Source organism: Danio aesculapii, chromosome 4 (genome assembly GCF_903798145.1).
Source record: "Danio aesculapii chromosome 4, fDanAes4.1, whole genome shotgun sequence".
Classification (NCBI taxonomy): domain Eukaryota; kingdom Metazoa; phylum Chordata; class Actinopteri; order Cypriniformes; family Danionidae; genus Danio; species Danio aesculapii.
In genome coordinates this window covers 2,707,699-2,725,075 of record NC_079438.1, presented here as the reverse complement: position 1 = coordinate 2,725,075, position 17,377 = coordinate 2,707,699, and the positions used below count along the sequence as shown (strand labels likewise).

The 17,377-nt window shown below is 39.9% G+C and overlaps 1 protein-coding gene across 4 annotated transcripts in view; it reads right to left on the bottom strand.

Moving 5' to 3' along the window:
* Positions 1-4,350: 4,350 nt before the first annotated feature.
* The window catches only part of LOC130222759 (zinc finger protein OZF-like), a 52,726-nt gene continuing 39,699 nt past the window's right edge, over positions 4,351-17,377 (bottom strand). For all 4 annotated transcript variants that reach the window (XM_056455295.1, XM_056455294.1, XM_056455296.1 and 1 more), the window contains one exon: positions 4,351-5,890. In XM_056455295.1, coding sequence (XP_056311270.1) covers positions 4,779-5,890 — 1,112 coding nt within the window. In that variant the 3' untranslated portion in view covers positions 4,351-4,778. The remainder of the gene's footprint in view (positions 5,891-17,377) is intronic.

Here is a 17,377-nt window from a genome sequence, read left to right as displayed (position 1 = left end):
AATTGCGAGTTGTAAAGTCAGAATTGCGAGTTATATTCAGAATTCCGAGTTATAAAGTCAGAATTGAGAGTTAAGTGAGAATTCTGATTTATAACGTCGCAATTCTCCGTTATAAAGTCAGAATTCTGACTTAACTCGGAATTTTGACTTTATAACTTATAACATGAAGAGCATTTGAACCTGTAGTGTTTATTAATCTTGTAATATCGTCATATTTATTTAAAAGCGTACAAAACAACTATCAACATGTTCACATCATATAAAATACTTGACTTTTATAAAACCTGTTAATCCACTTGCTGAAACAGTACACAAGGAAAGAAATTAAATTTAATTGTAATACACACGCCGCTGTTATATATACTGCAATATATATATATATATATATATATATATATATATATATATATATATATATATATATATATATATATATGTGTATATATATATATATATATATATATATATATATATATATATATATATATATATATATATATATATATATATATATATATATATTTACCCATTTCATATTATTTTTTCCCGGTTTACGATAAGATATGCTGTAAAAGCAGACATTTAATCGAATGTTGATCTTTGAGAAAGAAAACCAACCTGTTTGTTCCTCAGGATCTTCATTTTCAACAGTGAATCTTTCCTCAATCTTCAGGTCTTCACTCTCCTCTTTAATAAACGCCATCTTATAACAGTGTGGAGATCAGTCGCTTCAGCAGGAGTTTTCCTCAGTGAATTCTGACTTTATAACTCGCAATTCTGACTTTATAACTCGCAATTCTGACTTTATAACTCGCAATTCTGACTTTATAACTCGCAATTCTGACTTTATAACTCGGAATTCTGACTTAATAACTCGCAATTCTGACTTTATAACTCGCAATTCTGACTTTATAACTCGCAATTCTGACTTTATAACTCGCAATTCTGACTTTATAACTCGCAATTCTGACTTAACTCGGAATTCTGACATTATAACTCAGAATTCTGACTTTATAACTCGCAATTTTGACATCTTTTTTTTTTTTACATTGTATTTATTTATTTATTTTATTCAGTGGCAGGAACGGGCTTCCATAGATATTCGCACAGAGTAAAAGAAAAAACTACACATAATGAGACGGCAGAATAATATTAGGGGATTAATCATAGATTTCCAGTCACCAAAATAAATTTTTAACTTCCAAATTTTAACTAAATGTAAATGTGTAATTTTGATAAAGTAAATAAAGTATTTTCAATTATGTTCACAAAAAAAAAAAAAAAATGAAAGTGAAGAATGGTGTTCTTCATAATACAAAAGATTGTAAGTAATGTATTAACAAAGTAAATATAATTAGCTGTTGCAGAGATAAATGCTTTATTTAAATAATTAACTCTTAAAGTGATCAATGTATAAACCTTATTCAAATTTTTTATGACAAAGGCAAACAAAAAACTCCTTTCAAACAAAAAAAAATCCATTAAAAGAACAATGACAAGATAAACTGATATTGTCTGAATGGATAACATTATTAAAAATGCTTTACAAATGTCATTTCTTTATGGAGGAAATAGTTACATCTTTAAATTTGAAAATTGAAATATAACATAAATAAGTTAAATATTAAGGTCTCAGATGTCCTTTAGTGGAAACTGTTAAACAATATTGTTTTACTTCCAATAAATGGCCTTCAAAAGAGAAACATAAGCATACTTTAACTTTATTGATTTCAGTGGTATTGCACTTTATATAAGGAAATATAACACTATTTTATATTACACTATAAAGAAACAATCATTAAATGTTTGTTTTTTTTAAATAAATGTTTTTAATAACAATTATTACTCTTAATCTATACATTTTGAGTGGATTTATGTCTGTGAAGTATATCAGTAAATAGAAATATCCATAAATATAAGCCAGAGTTAAAGTTAAAGGTGAAATCTCCTCAATCTGCAGTGAGTGTTCAGGAGTGTCAATGAAGTAAAGAGCAGGGCTTGGCTGAATGTTGGCCGAGATGAACTGCAGTCTTAGGCCCAATCCCAATTCTTTGGTTGTTCCCATTCCCCTTGGCCCGAGGGTTAAGGGGAAGGGCTTCAAAATTTACCCCTAAGAATTGGGACAGCACTACAGCACCTGCACACGTCATCGCGATCTCTTGCTTCATATGAGATCAGACGATCGCGACTGTTGTAGTTATTCCAGTTGTGCTATTCTTTTGGTACTTATCTTCAGGAAATCACTGAAGGGATATATTATGTTATCATAATGATCTAATGTGGCTATAAGCTCGTAACTGTAGTGTTTTTGCACAGCGGCCATGTTCATTTATATAAACACGAAAACAACATTAACGGTATAGCAGACACTGTAAAAAGATCATTCTTAGCCACTAGACTTTTCTGACAGGTAGTCGAGTGTCATCGAGAGTCAGAATGTTGTGGGACTGCTATACAGACGTTATTATTAGGGATTACAGATCGCGAAATTTAGCGGTTTTCTTAGCGTTTTTTTTTTTTTTAAAGCATGAGAATAAAACACCAACGCGGTTATGAATATATTAAAACATACGTTTGTTTGTCGTAAAAATTCATAATAATGACAAAAAAAAAATACTTATTTGTGGATCTCCTTACTTCCAGGTTCAGCAATACTGCCGTTGTGGCTGGTGTATTCTGGGAAATTTTCTTACCCCTTGGTTTTAAGTGTAGTCCTGAAAAATCTTCGTTCGTAGAGCTATTCATCCCTTCCCCTTAGCCCTACGCCTTCAAGCTAAAGAGAATTGGGACACTCGTACCCCTTACGTGAACGCGCAAAATGAGGGGTAAGGGAAAGGGCTAAGGGGTGGAATTGGGATTGGGCCTTAAAGTCAACTACTAAAGTTTAGACAGAACCACACATTCGTTGAATAATTTTACAAGATAGACAGCATTCTTTGAATATGTAGGCTGATGTTGACATATGTTCATCTTGGCTTTAAAACATAGGGATAATACTATAGTAATAAAGATAATACTGTGCATAACAGACTTGATATTCAACTAGAAACTGCACTCTCTACTCTCGAGTCTACAATTGTGCATTGCTTTATGTTTTTTTGCAACCACTTAGTTGGCGATGGCATACAGATCCACAGTATGTAGATCAATCCACAGAGCCCGACCTGGCGGTGTCTCTGGGAAAATGGTGCAGGTGCATTGGAAAGGTGCCACTCAAACCTTCACAAAAGGTCTTAATCTTGAAGCAATTTTCCATCCCACGGCTCTTCTACTTGGTTGATCACTGCGAGACTGGTAACGTTGTACTCCGAAGCCTGGATGGTGACTTGCAATAGGCTGCTGTATGCCAGAAACTGCAATGGCAGTCTCGGTATCTGTTAGCTCACTCGGCACATCCCATCATTCCAGGTAAGATGGATCTTCCGCCTAGCTAACTCTAGCTAAATCCGCTTGTGAGAGCCCTAATGCTCATCCTGAGTCAAGGTGGCCAACGATTGGCTCAAGAAGCAGGCAGGGTTCAAGGAAAGGCACTACATATTACTGGCCTACAGCTACGCAAGGGCGTTTACCCTACCCTAGTGTTCCAATGTAGGGGCAGGAGCAAAACCGTTGCAGCCTGCCGGTGTTGCTCATTTAGGATGGAATCTGTTCCCACATACTTAGTCAATGTCTGGCAGTGCAGGTGGCCAGAATCAACTGGCAAAACAAGCTGTGTAACCACCTCGGGGATGGACATTCAGGACTGCGACAACTTGAACTGGTGCTATTCCATAATACCGAAGCCTTGGTCATTGATGTGATGGTACAATATGAGAGAAAGTCAATTACTTTGGCCCACACAAAGATACGATCGCTTGGGAGCTGGGCGTGAGTAAGCACAAGATACACAATTTCCATTGGTTGCACGTGAACAAGCAAATTGTTTGGATAAACTAAAATTGGACATAGGGTGTGAATGGGAGAAAGTGTAAGTGTTTTGCAGCTCCGAGACTACAAGTCTCAGTGCTGGGTTGTAGCTGGAAGGTCATCCGCTGTTTGAAATATATGGCCAGAAACTGGGGGTTTATTCCATTGTGGCGACCCCTGATGAAGCAAGGAATAGGCCGAAGGACAGTAAATGAATACCTCACATTGTTTTAAGCCAAGTACACACTTTAATCATGCAGGCAGTAAGTGCAACCAAACTGAAGATGTGACAGTGTCTGACTTTCAGTTGTCAAGAAAGACTTCTATTATTGTAACTATTGAGTGTGAGAGACACTAGACGGGGCAAAAGAGCGCTCGACAGGTTTAGCAGTTGTGATACAAGAGCTACAATCACTCCTTGTGTCTCACAAACAATAATATCACTACTTATGATGAGTCTTTATTGACAGTCACATCCAGAAGATGACGAGTTTTACTATAGACCTACTACTGGGTTCAAATAGGAGTAGTGTTTACATGGCAACATTATAAAACCTGCGTCAATGTCATAAAATAATTAACTGTTTACTTTACCTAAAGTAATAATTTACATATGCAACGCATTCTCATAGGTGAAGGGTAATCAGGTACGTGCAGAGGCAGGGTGCACTTGAAACCTGTTCCTTGAGCACCTGCACTTTTTTACCCCCCGACACTTCACTTCTCAATCGTTCTCCCCTCAAAAGGTCTCATCACGCCCGTGAGGGAAATCATCACTTGAGTCATATTTTGGAAGCAAAGCTTTATCGGCAAAGGTCCTAGCAGCATTTTCCATGCAGTTCTGAAATGGAACCAGTCCTTGAAACCGAACTCTATTGACCAAATACAAACGGCTTCTTTCCAGCGTGAGTCCTCATGTGGGAATCAAGGTTGCCTTTCTGTGAAAAACTCCTTCCACATTGAGAGCAAATGTAAGGTCTCTCCCCAGTGTGAACTCTCATGTGGATTTCAAGGCATTTCTTTTGACTGAAACTCTTTCCACACTGTTGGCAGAGGTAAGGTCTCTCTCCGGTGTGAGTTCTCATGTGGTAATCTAGGTTGGCTCTCTGTGTAAAACTCCTTCCACATTGAGAGCAAGTGTAAGGTTTCTCTCCAGTGTGAAGCCTCATGTGGTAATCAAGTTTGCTTTTCTGTGTAAAGCTTTTCCCACATTGAGAGCAAGTGTAAGGTCTCTCTCCGGTGTGAACTCTCATGTGGATTTTAAGGGTACCCTTTTGAGCAAAACTCTTTCCACATTGCTGGCAAAGGAAAGACTTTATTGTCTGTATGTCTTTATTGTGAACCTTCATGTGTGTTTCAAGTCTTTGTTTTTGAACGAATCTCATTCCACACTGAGGGCAGACATAAGGCTTCTCTCCAGTGTGAAGTTTAATGTGATTCTTAAGGATTTGAATTTGCCTGAATCTCTTTCCACACTGTTGGCAGGCATAAGGCCTCTCCCTCGTGTGAGTACTCATATGAATATCAAGTCTTGATTTTTGTCTGAAACTCCTTCCACACAGATCACATGAGAAAGGCTTCTCTTCAGTGTGAATTCTCATGTGAATTGCAATATTATGCTTTTGTTTGAAACTCTTCCCACACTGAGGACACAAGTAAGGCCTCTCTCTGGTGTGAGTACTCATGTGGGATACTAGTCTTGACTTTCCAATGAAACTCTTTCCACACTGATCACATGAGAAAGGCTTCTCTCCAGTGTGAATTCTAATATGCACTATAAGGTTGTGTCTTTGAGTAAAACTTTTTCCACACTGACTGCAGGTAAAGTTACCATTAGATTTGGGTTCCTGAGCTCTTTTATGAGGTGAAGTCTTTTTTGTCTTGGTAGATTTTTCATCAGTCATTATATCTTGGTGTTCCTCAAACTGATCTTTCTCTTCCCTTTCTTTAGGTTCTTGAGTCTCTTCTTTTACCACCATCAGCTCTAAAGAGAAAAATACAACAGGTTAACTCAGATTCTTTAATGCAAATTTAAGTATTAAAACCAATAACAAGCACATGTAAGGTCTTATCATTGCTAAGAGATGCTGAAAGAGGTGTAACGTAATCTCAGAGTGTTTTGATAGAGTGGCGACGGGTCCCTCAAAAGCCCTGAATTCAGATGCAATAGGTCTTACATATGAAATGTGAAAGTCATGACATGAGGCCAAGTATGGTGTGACCCATAGTCGGAATTTGTGCTCAGCATTTAACCCATCCAGTTACACGCACTGTTGTGGCGCCCGGGGAGCAGTTGGGGGATCGTGCCTTGCTTAAGGGACTCAGCTTTGGTATTATGAGTGGTGGATATTCACTCCCACAACTGACAATCCCTGCCGGTGCTGGAAATCAATCCTGCAACCTTTCAATTTTATGCCTAGCAAGATCTCTAACCATTGGACCACAGCTGCCGCACATATATTGGGCATGTTACTGCAAAAAATACAAAAATATAAAATTTTTTTGAGATCGATATAAATATATTTATCTTTTGCAGCAGTAACCATTTATTAAACAGTAAATTTTTAACAAATTTCTAATCAGCCAATCACATGGCAGCAACTCAATGCATTTAAGCATGTAGACATGGTCAAGACGATCTGCTGCAGGTCAAACAGAGCATCAGAATTGGAAATAAGGTGATTTAAGTGACTTTGTAAGTGGAATGGTTGTTGGTGCCCGATGGGCTGGTCTGAGTAATTCAGAAACTGCTGATCTATTGGGATCTATTTCACACACAACCATCTCTAGGGTTTACAGAGAATGGTCTGATAACCAGAAAATATTTAGTCAGCAGTATTTCTATGGGCGCAACTGCCTTGTTGATGCCGGTTCAAGCTGATAGAGAGGCAACAGTAACTCAAATAACCACTCGTTACAACCGAGGTCTGCAGAAGAGCATCTATGAACGCACAACACCAGGTGCCACTCCTGTCAGCTAAGAAGAGGAAACTGAGGCTACAATTCACACAGGCTCACCTAAACTGGACAATAGAAGATTGGAAAAAACGTTGCAAGGTTTGGGGTGTCACAATATCTGCTGCAACATTCAGATGGTAGGGTCAGAATTTGGCATCAACAACATGAAAGAATGGCTCCCTCCTGCCTTGTATCAAAGTTTCAGGCTGGTGGGGGTGCAATGGTGTGCGGTATATTTTCTTGGCACACTTTAGGCCCATTAGTAAAAATCAAGCATTGAGTCAATGCCACAGTCTACCTGAGTATTGTTGCTGACCATGTCCATCCATGACCACAGTGTAGCCATCTTCTAATGGCTACTTCCAGCAGGATAACGTGCCATATCATAAAACACAAATCATCCGAGACTGGTTTCTTGAACATGACAATGAGTTCACTGTAATGACCTCCACAGTCACCCATTCTCAATCCAATAGAGTACCTTTGGGATTTGGTGGAACGGGAGTTTCACATCATGGATGTGCAGCCGATAAATCTGCATGCATGTCTATGCCACGAAAAAAAAAATCTATGCCACAAAGGATTAAGGCAGTTCTGAAGGCAAAAGGTCCAACCTGGTACAAGTAAGGTGTACCTAATAAAGTGGCCAGTGAGTGTACGTAGGTATATCTGTAGGTATTGGAGAAGGTGCTCTAATGAGGATGCTAAAGACCGCAGAGTCTAACTTCTGTCTCTTGACCACCCCTAGACTAGCTGGCCTCTGCTACAACACTTAGGCAACTAAGAACAGATGAAATCTTACTAGAATAGACAACTTCAAGCCATTGTAGTCATACCATGACAGTGGTAGCAGGTAATGTTAGCATTGCCGACATAGCAGACTCATCAAAAAATACATTGACTGACTTTATTCTCTCTGACTGCTACTATACTCATGCAAAAGAGGAAAGCGGACATTTAAAAGAAAGCACTGTGAAGGTGCTTTGAGATTAAAAGATCAGTTCCAACTCTGTGATCCAGCTGCACCTCATGAAGTAATAATAGGTACAATTGGTATTTTTATAGCAGTTTAACAGCAAATCTGACTAAAGTTACCGTAATTACATTTTTCCAACAACAAAAAAAAATCTAATATTTTTAAAACAGGTCAGAAGACCATAAGACTCATACCTGTACCTAGAAAATGATCTTGTTTAAATGACTACCATCCCATAGCACCAACTCCAATCATGATGAAGTGCTTTGAGAGGTTAGTCATGCACACAATATCAACACCAATCTCCACATTTCTGTATGGATGATGAAAACAGACTCCTATGTTATAAAGCTGTTCACTGACTTCAGCTCAGCATTCAGCACAAGTCCACAACAAGACAACCATAATTACACAACCTACTGGGCCTTAAAACCTCCCTCTGCAATTGGATCTTGGACTTTCCAACTCCAGGGGTGTCCAAACTCGGTCCTGGAGGGCCAGTGTCCTGGAGAGTTTAGCTCCAACCCTAATCAAACACACCTGAAGCGGCTAATCAAGCTCTTACTAGATATACTAGAAACTTCCTGGCAGATGCTGAAGCAAGTCGGAGTTAAACTCTCCAGGACACTAGCCCTCCAGGACCGAGCTTGGTCACCCCTGTTCTAAATGGAAGACCTCAGGCAGTCTGTGTTGGCACTACCACACTGAGCACATGTGCCCCACAAGGCTCTGTGCTCAGGTTGCACCTGGACCACCAACACCACGTCATTCTTTAAGAAAGCACAATAACACCTATGCAAGCTGAAAAGAGCAAGTCTTCCTCCACCCATCCTCGCTAGTTGAACATTTTTGACCTAACTTACTTGGCCTTAATTTATATCATTTTACACAGGCTCAGGCTGGCCTCGTGAAGTAAATGAGCTGTCTTGTGATGTGTTTAGATCAGCAAGACATAGATGCAACGATGGATGCCAATGAGGTGAATTAGAGCCTTGCCCTTGGCAATTATCTTTTGTTGGCACTGGCAAATACTTTGTCAAGCTGTACCATGTTAAGGCTTTTAGAATCAAGCTGTCAATCAAAATAACAGGCTCGGGCCCTGTCAGGCTTAACTACTAAGGCCTGATTAAAGCTCTAATGCAGGGGTCACCAACCTCTGTCCTGGAGGGCCGGTGTCCCTGCAGGGTTTGGCTCCAACTTGCCTCAACACACTTACCTGGGTGTTTCAAGTATACCTAGTAAGACCCTGATTAGCACGTTTAGGTGTGTTTGATTAGGGTTGGGGCTAAAATCTGCAGGACACCGGCCCTTCAGGAACAAGTTTGGTAACCCTTGCTCTAATGCTTATCACCTTCTACAAGGGTACCATTGAATATGTGCTGACCAGTTGCATAACTGTCTCATATTCCAACGGCATATCAAATCTGCATCTCCCTGATATTCTGAGACTTGGACCAAAAAGAACCTTCACTGTCTAGAACAGACCTTTGAAAATTCCATGATATTCCAGATATTCCATGACCCATGGGAACCCTGAAGAGCGGTGGTTCTCAATTTCAGTCCTCAGGCACCCCCCATCTCCTCCCCCTGCACATTTTGTATGTTTTCCTTACTTAAAACACCTGATTCAGATCATCAGCTCGTTACTAGAGAGATCCATGAACTGATCCTTGTGTGTCAAATAAAAGAGACATACAAACTGTGCAGGGTGGGGGCTTGAGGATCGGAATTGAAAACCACTGCAGTAGTGCTTTTGTAAGGCAGTGGTGTCCAACCTCTGTCCTGGAGGGCCGGTGTCCTGCAGATTTTAGTTCCAACCCCAATTAAACACACCTGAACCAGCTAATCAAGCTCTTTCTAGGTATACTAGACTTCCAGGCAGGTGTGTTGGAGGAAGCTGGAGCTAAACTATGCAAGACACCGGGTTGGACACCCCTGGTGTAGGGTTTTCTAGAAGTCATTGTGCTTATGCAAAGTCTTCAATGTGGACCTTTGTGTGAGATCTGAAGCTGCTTCTGTGATAGAAACTCTTTCCACACTGACCACACATATACGGCTTCTCTCCAGTGTGAATCCTCATGGGAATATTAAGGTAGTCTCTACATGTAAAATTTCTCCAGTGTGAAGTTTGATGTGAAATTTAAGGATTTGTAATCGCATGAACTCTTTCCACAGTGTTGGCAGGCAAATAGCTTCTCCCCCGTGTGAACTCATATAGACTTTAAAGTTTTGTATTTGACTGAATCTCATTTCACACTGATCGCATGAGAAAGGCTTCTCTCCAGTGTGAATTCTGATGTGAACTGCAAGGTTGTTCTTTTGACTGAAACTCCTTCCACACGCAGGACACGGGTAAGGCTTCTCTCTGGTGCGAGTTCTAATATGGATATATGGTTCTTATATAACTATAAGGTTATTTTGAGTAAAGATTTTCCCACATTGACGGCAGGTAAAATTACCATTACGCCTGGTTTTCTGAGCTCTTCTACGAGGTGAAGTCTTTTTCGTCTCAGTAGATTTGAAAATCGCGTATGAACATTTAGAGTTTACTCGCTTCATTCACGCGTCAAATTCACCTCACAAAAGACTTGAATTCGTGTCATGGGCAGGGCTTCTGTCTGCCCTGTGACTCTAGCTTCATTGCTAGGCTAACATGGATTTTATTGAGAGAGTGGCTGTGCTTTATAAAGGCTAAAAACTGTATATATTCATTTGGTGCTGTGTCTGAGTCAACTAGATCCTATCAGAGGTGCACCCAGCTCTGAGTTCATCAACTCCTCCAGAATCTATACCTGGATGGAGGCTTTCATTGGTGCTTCATACTGAGCTAAGACCAGTTTGATGAACGGTTGTCCGGTGTCGGCAGGAAGATTTCCCCTCGGGACACCAACAACACGCGCTACATCATAATGACGTCACTACAAGAGAAAGCTCCTGATTGGTTAACACGGTGTGAATCTCCACTGAAGTTCAGATTTTCCAACTCGAGTGATTCACGTCAAACGTGCAAATTGCTCAACTCGCGCCACGTCATTCGCATCATAGATTAATGTTGTGCAATGAAATATAGCATTACTAACCAATCAGCAAACACGCATGGACAGTGCTTCTACATAATTAATTTATAGAAAGCACAGCTAGAAAGAGGAAATTGATGGATTTGTGCCGAATATTAGCATCATTGACCCATAACAATGTACAGTACCTATAACTGTCAGTATGTTTGTGTGCTCTTTATACAGTTTCTATTCTAATTTGCAGTTCAGTGGAAGAAATAAATAAATAAATTGAAATGCAAATCAAAGTATAAATAGCAAAACTGAACAAATAGATTTTCCCTACCAGCAAATATTAATCACACACCAAATATAAAAGCAGACACTAACCCGGTATAATGTTGTCACCAATAACTACATCTCCAAAAGACAGATGAAAACAATGATGAATTGAAGATCTGACATGAACATGAGGCTTATAAATGACTGAAAAACAGCTGCGGGTGAGGTATATTGATCACAAGTGCTCAGATTGTGATCACATCTCGGTTTTGTTCTGTTGATATGTAATTTTAAATATTTGTAGCTTGAAGCAGATTGAATATGACTGCTATTAGTATGAGTACTATGGTGAGGGCTTAAACGGAGCAGTGCTCCATAATATCGAGCGAAAAAATAGAAAAAGACAGCTGTGAAACAGAACCTGCTTTGTATTTTTGTAGGAAACACAGTTTAGATCTGTTTAGGGTAAGAGGTGTGTGAGTTGTTGTCGTCTATCACTGAATGTGTCAGGAATATCGATACAAAACCAGCTTAACTCCACTCCTTTAGCGCCCCTCACAGAGCTTGATCCATGCTGGCATTTCTCCTCTTGGGTTTTTGGTTTTGAAAAGGGAAAAAAATTCCACCACCCTGTCCAAACTTTAAGGATGGCGGGTATCAGATTTGCACAATTCATATGCACAACGCTTTGGCTTGTTTCCCTCACTCGAAAGCTTGACAGAGCTCCTGCGCCTAGCTACGGTTGCTAAGCCACGATTGGTGGTTGGCGGTTTTTGGGTGTGGCTTAGCGAAAGGTCAATTGCCGCTTCATCCACATCTAGTGTGAACGCAACATGAGATGCTGAAGAGGCATTTCTCAATCTCAGCATGCTTTCAAATTTTTTATTTATTATTTTTTTAAAGATTTATTTTTGGCCTTTTTGCCTTTATTAAGCGAATAGGACACTTTTACAGACAGGAAGCGAAGTGGGAGAGAGAGAAGGGGTAGGGACGGGAAATGTACACGAGTCGGGATTTAAACTCGGGACGCCCTGAAGTGCTACTGCACCATATGTCAGCGCGCTAACCACTAGGCTATTGCACTGACATGCTTTCATAGTTTAAACTCGTTATTTAGGACGCTGATAGTTACCGATTCTCTTACTGCCTGACATAAGACAACTGGTTTATTAAGAATAATGTTATTGCGATACTAAAATATGTACTTTGATATGATGCCTAAATTAAATATCACAATACAGCTACTAAATCAATACTGCATATAAAAAAAGAACGTAGAGCTTTCTTTATTTTAATTAACCCCCAGCAGGGGCATACATTTTGTCTAACAGTAGGAGAAGACAATAACCTAAATTTCTCAAAAGTTGATTTTGAAGGGGAAACAAATAATAAAGCTAAAATCGGCGGAGCAGTGGTACATGTATTTGTCCCGAACCATCACGGTTCGGTTCATGCACTCTATAGTATACATGTAGTATACATTCTTATGGAAAATACAGTCAGTCCAGATGTGGCAGTCACTAAAGTAAGTAAGTAATTAATTAATTAATTAATTAAGTAAGTAAGTAAGTAAGTAAAGGTTTATTTATATAGCACCTTTCCCAGACATTGAGTCACAAAGTGCTTTACAATATGAGAGAACAAGTAAAAGAGCATGACAGTAAAAGACATGTTAAAACATATTCAAACTAATTAAAATCCAAATACAGAAACACTAATACTGTTAATTAAAAGCTTGACCAAAAGGACTTTAAATGCTTTTTAAAAAGTTCAACTGATCCCAGAGTTCTCGGTGCTATCGGGAGAGAGTTCCAGAGCCGTGGGGCCACCACACAGAAGGCACAGTCACCTTTAGTCTTAAGACGAGTTCTGGGAATGGCTAAAAGGTCTTTGCCGGAAGACCTCAGAGACCGGCTACATGAGTGACTGCTAAAAAGACCTTGAATATACAGGGGTGCTTGACCATGCATAGCTCTATATGTAATGACCAGAATCTTAAAATTTACTCTAAGCTAGTGAAGTGCCTTTAGCACAGGAGTAATGTGTGACCTCCTGTGTTAGTTTAAAAGACTTGCAATCGACACAACTTGCAATCGCTCCATAGAGGATTTGTTGAGACAAGTGAAAATTACAATAATCCAATCGAGAAGAGATGAAGGCATGGACAAGCATCTCCATCTCTTCCTTTGACACAATATCTCTGATTTTTGCGATGTTCAACAGATTTACCATGGCTATTAAAACAGAGCTCGATCAAAAATGACACCAAGATTTCTAATATCACTGCAATTTCAAGATGACAAACCCCCAAAAACTTGCCTGATCATTGGGGTGATGCTATCGGGAGCAAAAATGAACATTTCTGTTTTAGCAGGGTTCACTTGCAGAAAATTGTCTGCCATCCATTTGTTAATGGAGACTAAACAATCCTGCAAGAGAGAGGTTGTCTAGCCTGTCAGGGCTAAAAGAATATAATTGTACATCATCTGCATAGCAGTGGTAAGATATACCTTTAAAACTACTAATAATCTTGCTGAGAGGGAGCATATATAAATTAAAAAGAAGAGGGCCTAAGACAGAACCTTGAGGCACACCACAGGACAGAGGAACAGAGTCTGACATATGAGTTCCTATGGACACAGAAAAACTCCTGTCTGCAAGATACTAGGTTAACCAACCCAGTGGTGACCCAGTAATGCCCACAAGAGAATGCCGCCTCTTAATTAAAGTGCAGCGATCGACAGTATCAAAAGCTGCACTAAGATCCAGCAAAACCAGCACAGAACATTCACCTGCATCGGCAGCCATTTCAAGAGTTCACACTTAGCTCACGATTTATACATAGCTTGTTTGGCGTGCTGTCCCGGGAGAGAGTCCTGAGCTCAAGGGATCCTCGAGCCCAGGGCTCCCTCCTTTCACAGGGCGAGGGGGGATTGAGCTCAGGTCGATCTGAAACTCCCCCGCTGCTGAGGCCAAGGTGAACTTCCTGAGAGTAAGACATTAGAAAAAAGATTTAGGCTTATTTTATCTATAATATAGAGCACATTTGGATGGTGGGAGGAAACCGGGGAACCCGGGGGAAACCCACGCGGACACGGGGAGAACATGCAAACTCCGCACAGAAATACCAGATGGCCCAGTGAAGACCCTATGCCATTGGTATTCTTGCTGTGAGGCAACAGTGTTAGTCACTGGGCCACCGTGCCGCCCATTCTGGATAAAGGTGGGAGGAGGGGGGTTTCTTCTAGACGAAGATAGTTGTATAGAGGAAATGAGGATATATATATATATAGTGACTTGGGATCCTTTGATTGGAGGATCATGATTAGCACATGCTCCTCTCGAAATTAGTTTAAAATTAAACTTCACTGAAATATCATTTGAGACCCTAAGAAGGGCAGTTTCTGTGGATTAATGCTTACGGAAACCAGACTGAAATTTATCAAAGATGAGCCTCTAAAACAGTATTCAGCTGCATGGCGACAATTCTTTCTAAAACTTTTGAAATAAAAGGCAGTTTCGATATAGGTTGTTAAGCAAAGCAGGATCAAGATGACTCTTTTTCAAGAGTGGCTGAATAACAGCATGTTTAAAACACTTTGGAACCTGTCCAAGCCTAAGTGAAAGATTCCAAATCGAAAGTAAACAAGGGCCAATAAAAGCGATTGATTCTGAAATCAGCGATGCAGGTAAAATATCTGCAGGGCTTTGGGATGACTTCATCACACCCATTAACTCAATTAAATCACTTAGTGTAATGGGGGGAAATAGTCCAGAATTGGAGGATTTGTGACGGTATAAGGGGCAGCTGATGGCACAATGCTTGCTCTGACAGCATTCACCTTGTGGACAAAATGAAACAGAAAGCAATTGCAATCCTCATTCGAAAACGCCGCTATAACAAAAGTAGCAGGAGACTCAATATTGTTAATAGTCTCCAACAGAGTTTTAGGGTTTCTTTTGTTAGACAGAAAGGATCACAGCATTGCAACAACTTAGGAACCATTCACAGAGAACAGCTTTTTGGCAGCATTTACACTGCAGGTCTTAATTGATTCCAGTTTTGTGACTGTATCTGATTTTTTTTTTGATGACCTGCTTGCATCATCTTTTAAAAGTGACTCCTATCTGATTATCTGCATTTACACGGCACAAGACAAAAGACCAGGAAAGAGCGGGCGCTGACTGACAGCTAATAATAAAAGAGCGCTCTTTTCTCCATTCTTGTATTTATTCTGTTCACAGGGCTTCAGTTTTTTAATTTTCTTTTTGACAGGTTGTTTTGCTATTGTTTACAACAGAAAAGTTCTCATTTGTCCATATTCTCCTGTTTGAGGCTTTTTAAAGGGATTTTTTTAGCAGGGAATTTACTGTCATGTCCATAGCGTGATTCCATAGCGTGAAGTTTTGAATGCAATAGTTTTATATTAGTTTACATGGCAGATGTTGTGCTCGCGCTCTCTCGTTAACATGCTTAAATACTTGTGCTACATGACAATATTAAAGCTTTTCAGTCCTCGTGTATGAGATTTAAGGTTTGGGACTCTAAGGTTTGCTGAAGTCTGTTCTAAGTCGACGTAATTCGCTACGGTTTTTATTGATGTGCGACTCACATTGACAGGTGAAAATCCGATCTACCTGCTTACACTTCAGACACGAGGGTTCAGATCCAATTTAAATCGGATAAATTTCCACATATGAACAAGGCGTGAATCTGATTTGAGGAAATCGGAATCCATGTGATTTTGTCCTGCTTACATGTACATGGGCAAAATCCCATGTGTGCCACAGGGGAGAAAGACAAATCGGAATTGAGTCAATTGAACTATGCAGGGTTAATGCAGCCATTTTGTCTGAAAACACAAGATGCAGTGCTCAGAAATGGTTCAACAGTACACTACCTGACAAGTCTTGTCGTCCATCCCAATTGTAAGAGCAACAATTAATAACTTGACATCTAGTTGATCATTTGGAAAAGTGGCGGAAGGTCGATATTTCAGATGAATCATGTTGAACTGCGTCCCAATCATCACAAATACTGGAGAAGACCTACTGGAACCCGCATGGACTCAAGATTCTCACAAAAATCAGTCAAGTTTGGTGAAGGAAAAATCATGGTTTGGGGTTACATTCAGTATGGGGGCGTGCGAGAGATCTGCAGAGTGGATGGCAACATCAACAGCCTGAGGTATCAAGACATTTGTGCTGCTCGTTACTATACAAACCACAGGAGAGGGCAGATTCTCCAGCAGGATAGCGCTGCTCCTCATACTTTAGCCTCCACATCAAAGCTCCTGAAAGCAAAGAAGGTCAAGGTGCTCCAGGATTGGCCAGCCCAGTCACCAGGTATGAACATTATTGAGCACGTCTGGGGTAAGATGGAGGAGGCGTTGAAGATGAATCAAAAGGATCTTGATGAACTCTGGGAGTCCTGCAAGAACGCTTTCTTTGCCATTCCAGATGACTTTATTAATCAGTGATTTGAGTCATTGCAGAGATGTTTGGATGCAGTCCTCCAAGCTCATGATGGAGTCAGACACAATATTCATTCTGTTTCCACTGCAGCATGACCACATATTCTATACTGGACATTATTTCCGTTAAGTGACAACCTTCCTGTTTTTCCCCCGTAATTTCAATCTTTCTCTGAAGGTTGGTAATAATATACGCAACACATACCGCCGAACAACCAGGGGACGCCCCTCACTCTTAAATACGAGTCTGTTCTGTGCTTTCGCTTTGTTTAGGCATGAAAACACTTTGAAATAAATATAAAAATGGCGGCATTCTGTTCCTTTTTATTACAGGTGTCCTCACCCCTCCTATGCTATCCTCAAAACAGTCATATAGCAGGTCATGACTGTCAGCTAACACACTCCACAGTGAAAAATAGACGCTGTTTCTCAAACGGATTCTGTGAAGCGGAGCGAAATTCTGGGTTTTGGGTATGCGTTTGAACAGACTAATATACATAATTAATAATAACATCTAAAGATGTCGATCTTGGTGGGTTTTTTTTTTCCAAACACAACTAATTTTGTCCTGAATGAGCATAAACAGTTAGGAAATCATTATAACGTTAGATGTGTGCATTTTTAAAGTGACACCTCTGTTATTTAATGTAATCAAACCAAAAATCTAAATAAATGAGAGATAGTCAGTGCGCTTTAATCAGAATGTGTAAGTTATACAGTGAAGAAAGGATTAATTAGATTTGATAACTTCAATTCCCTTATAATAGTTATTAACTTTAATAAGC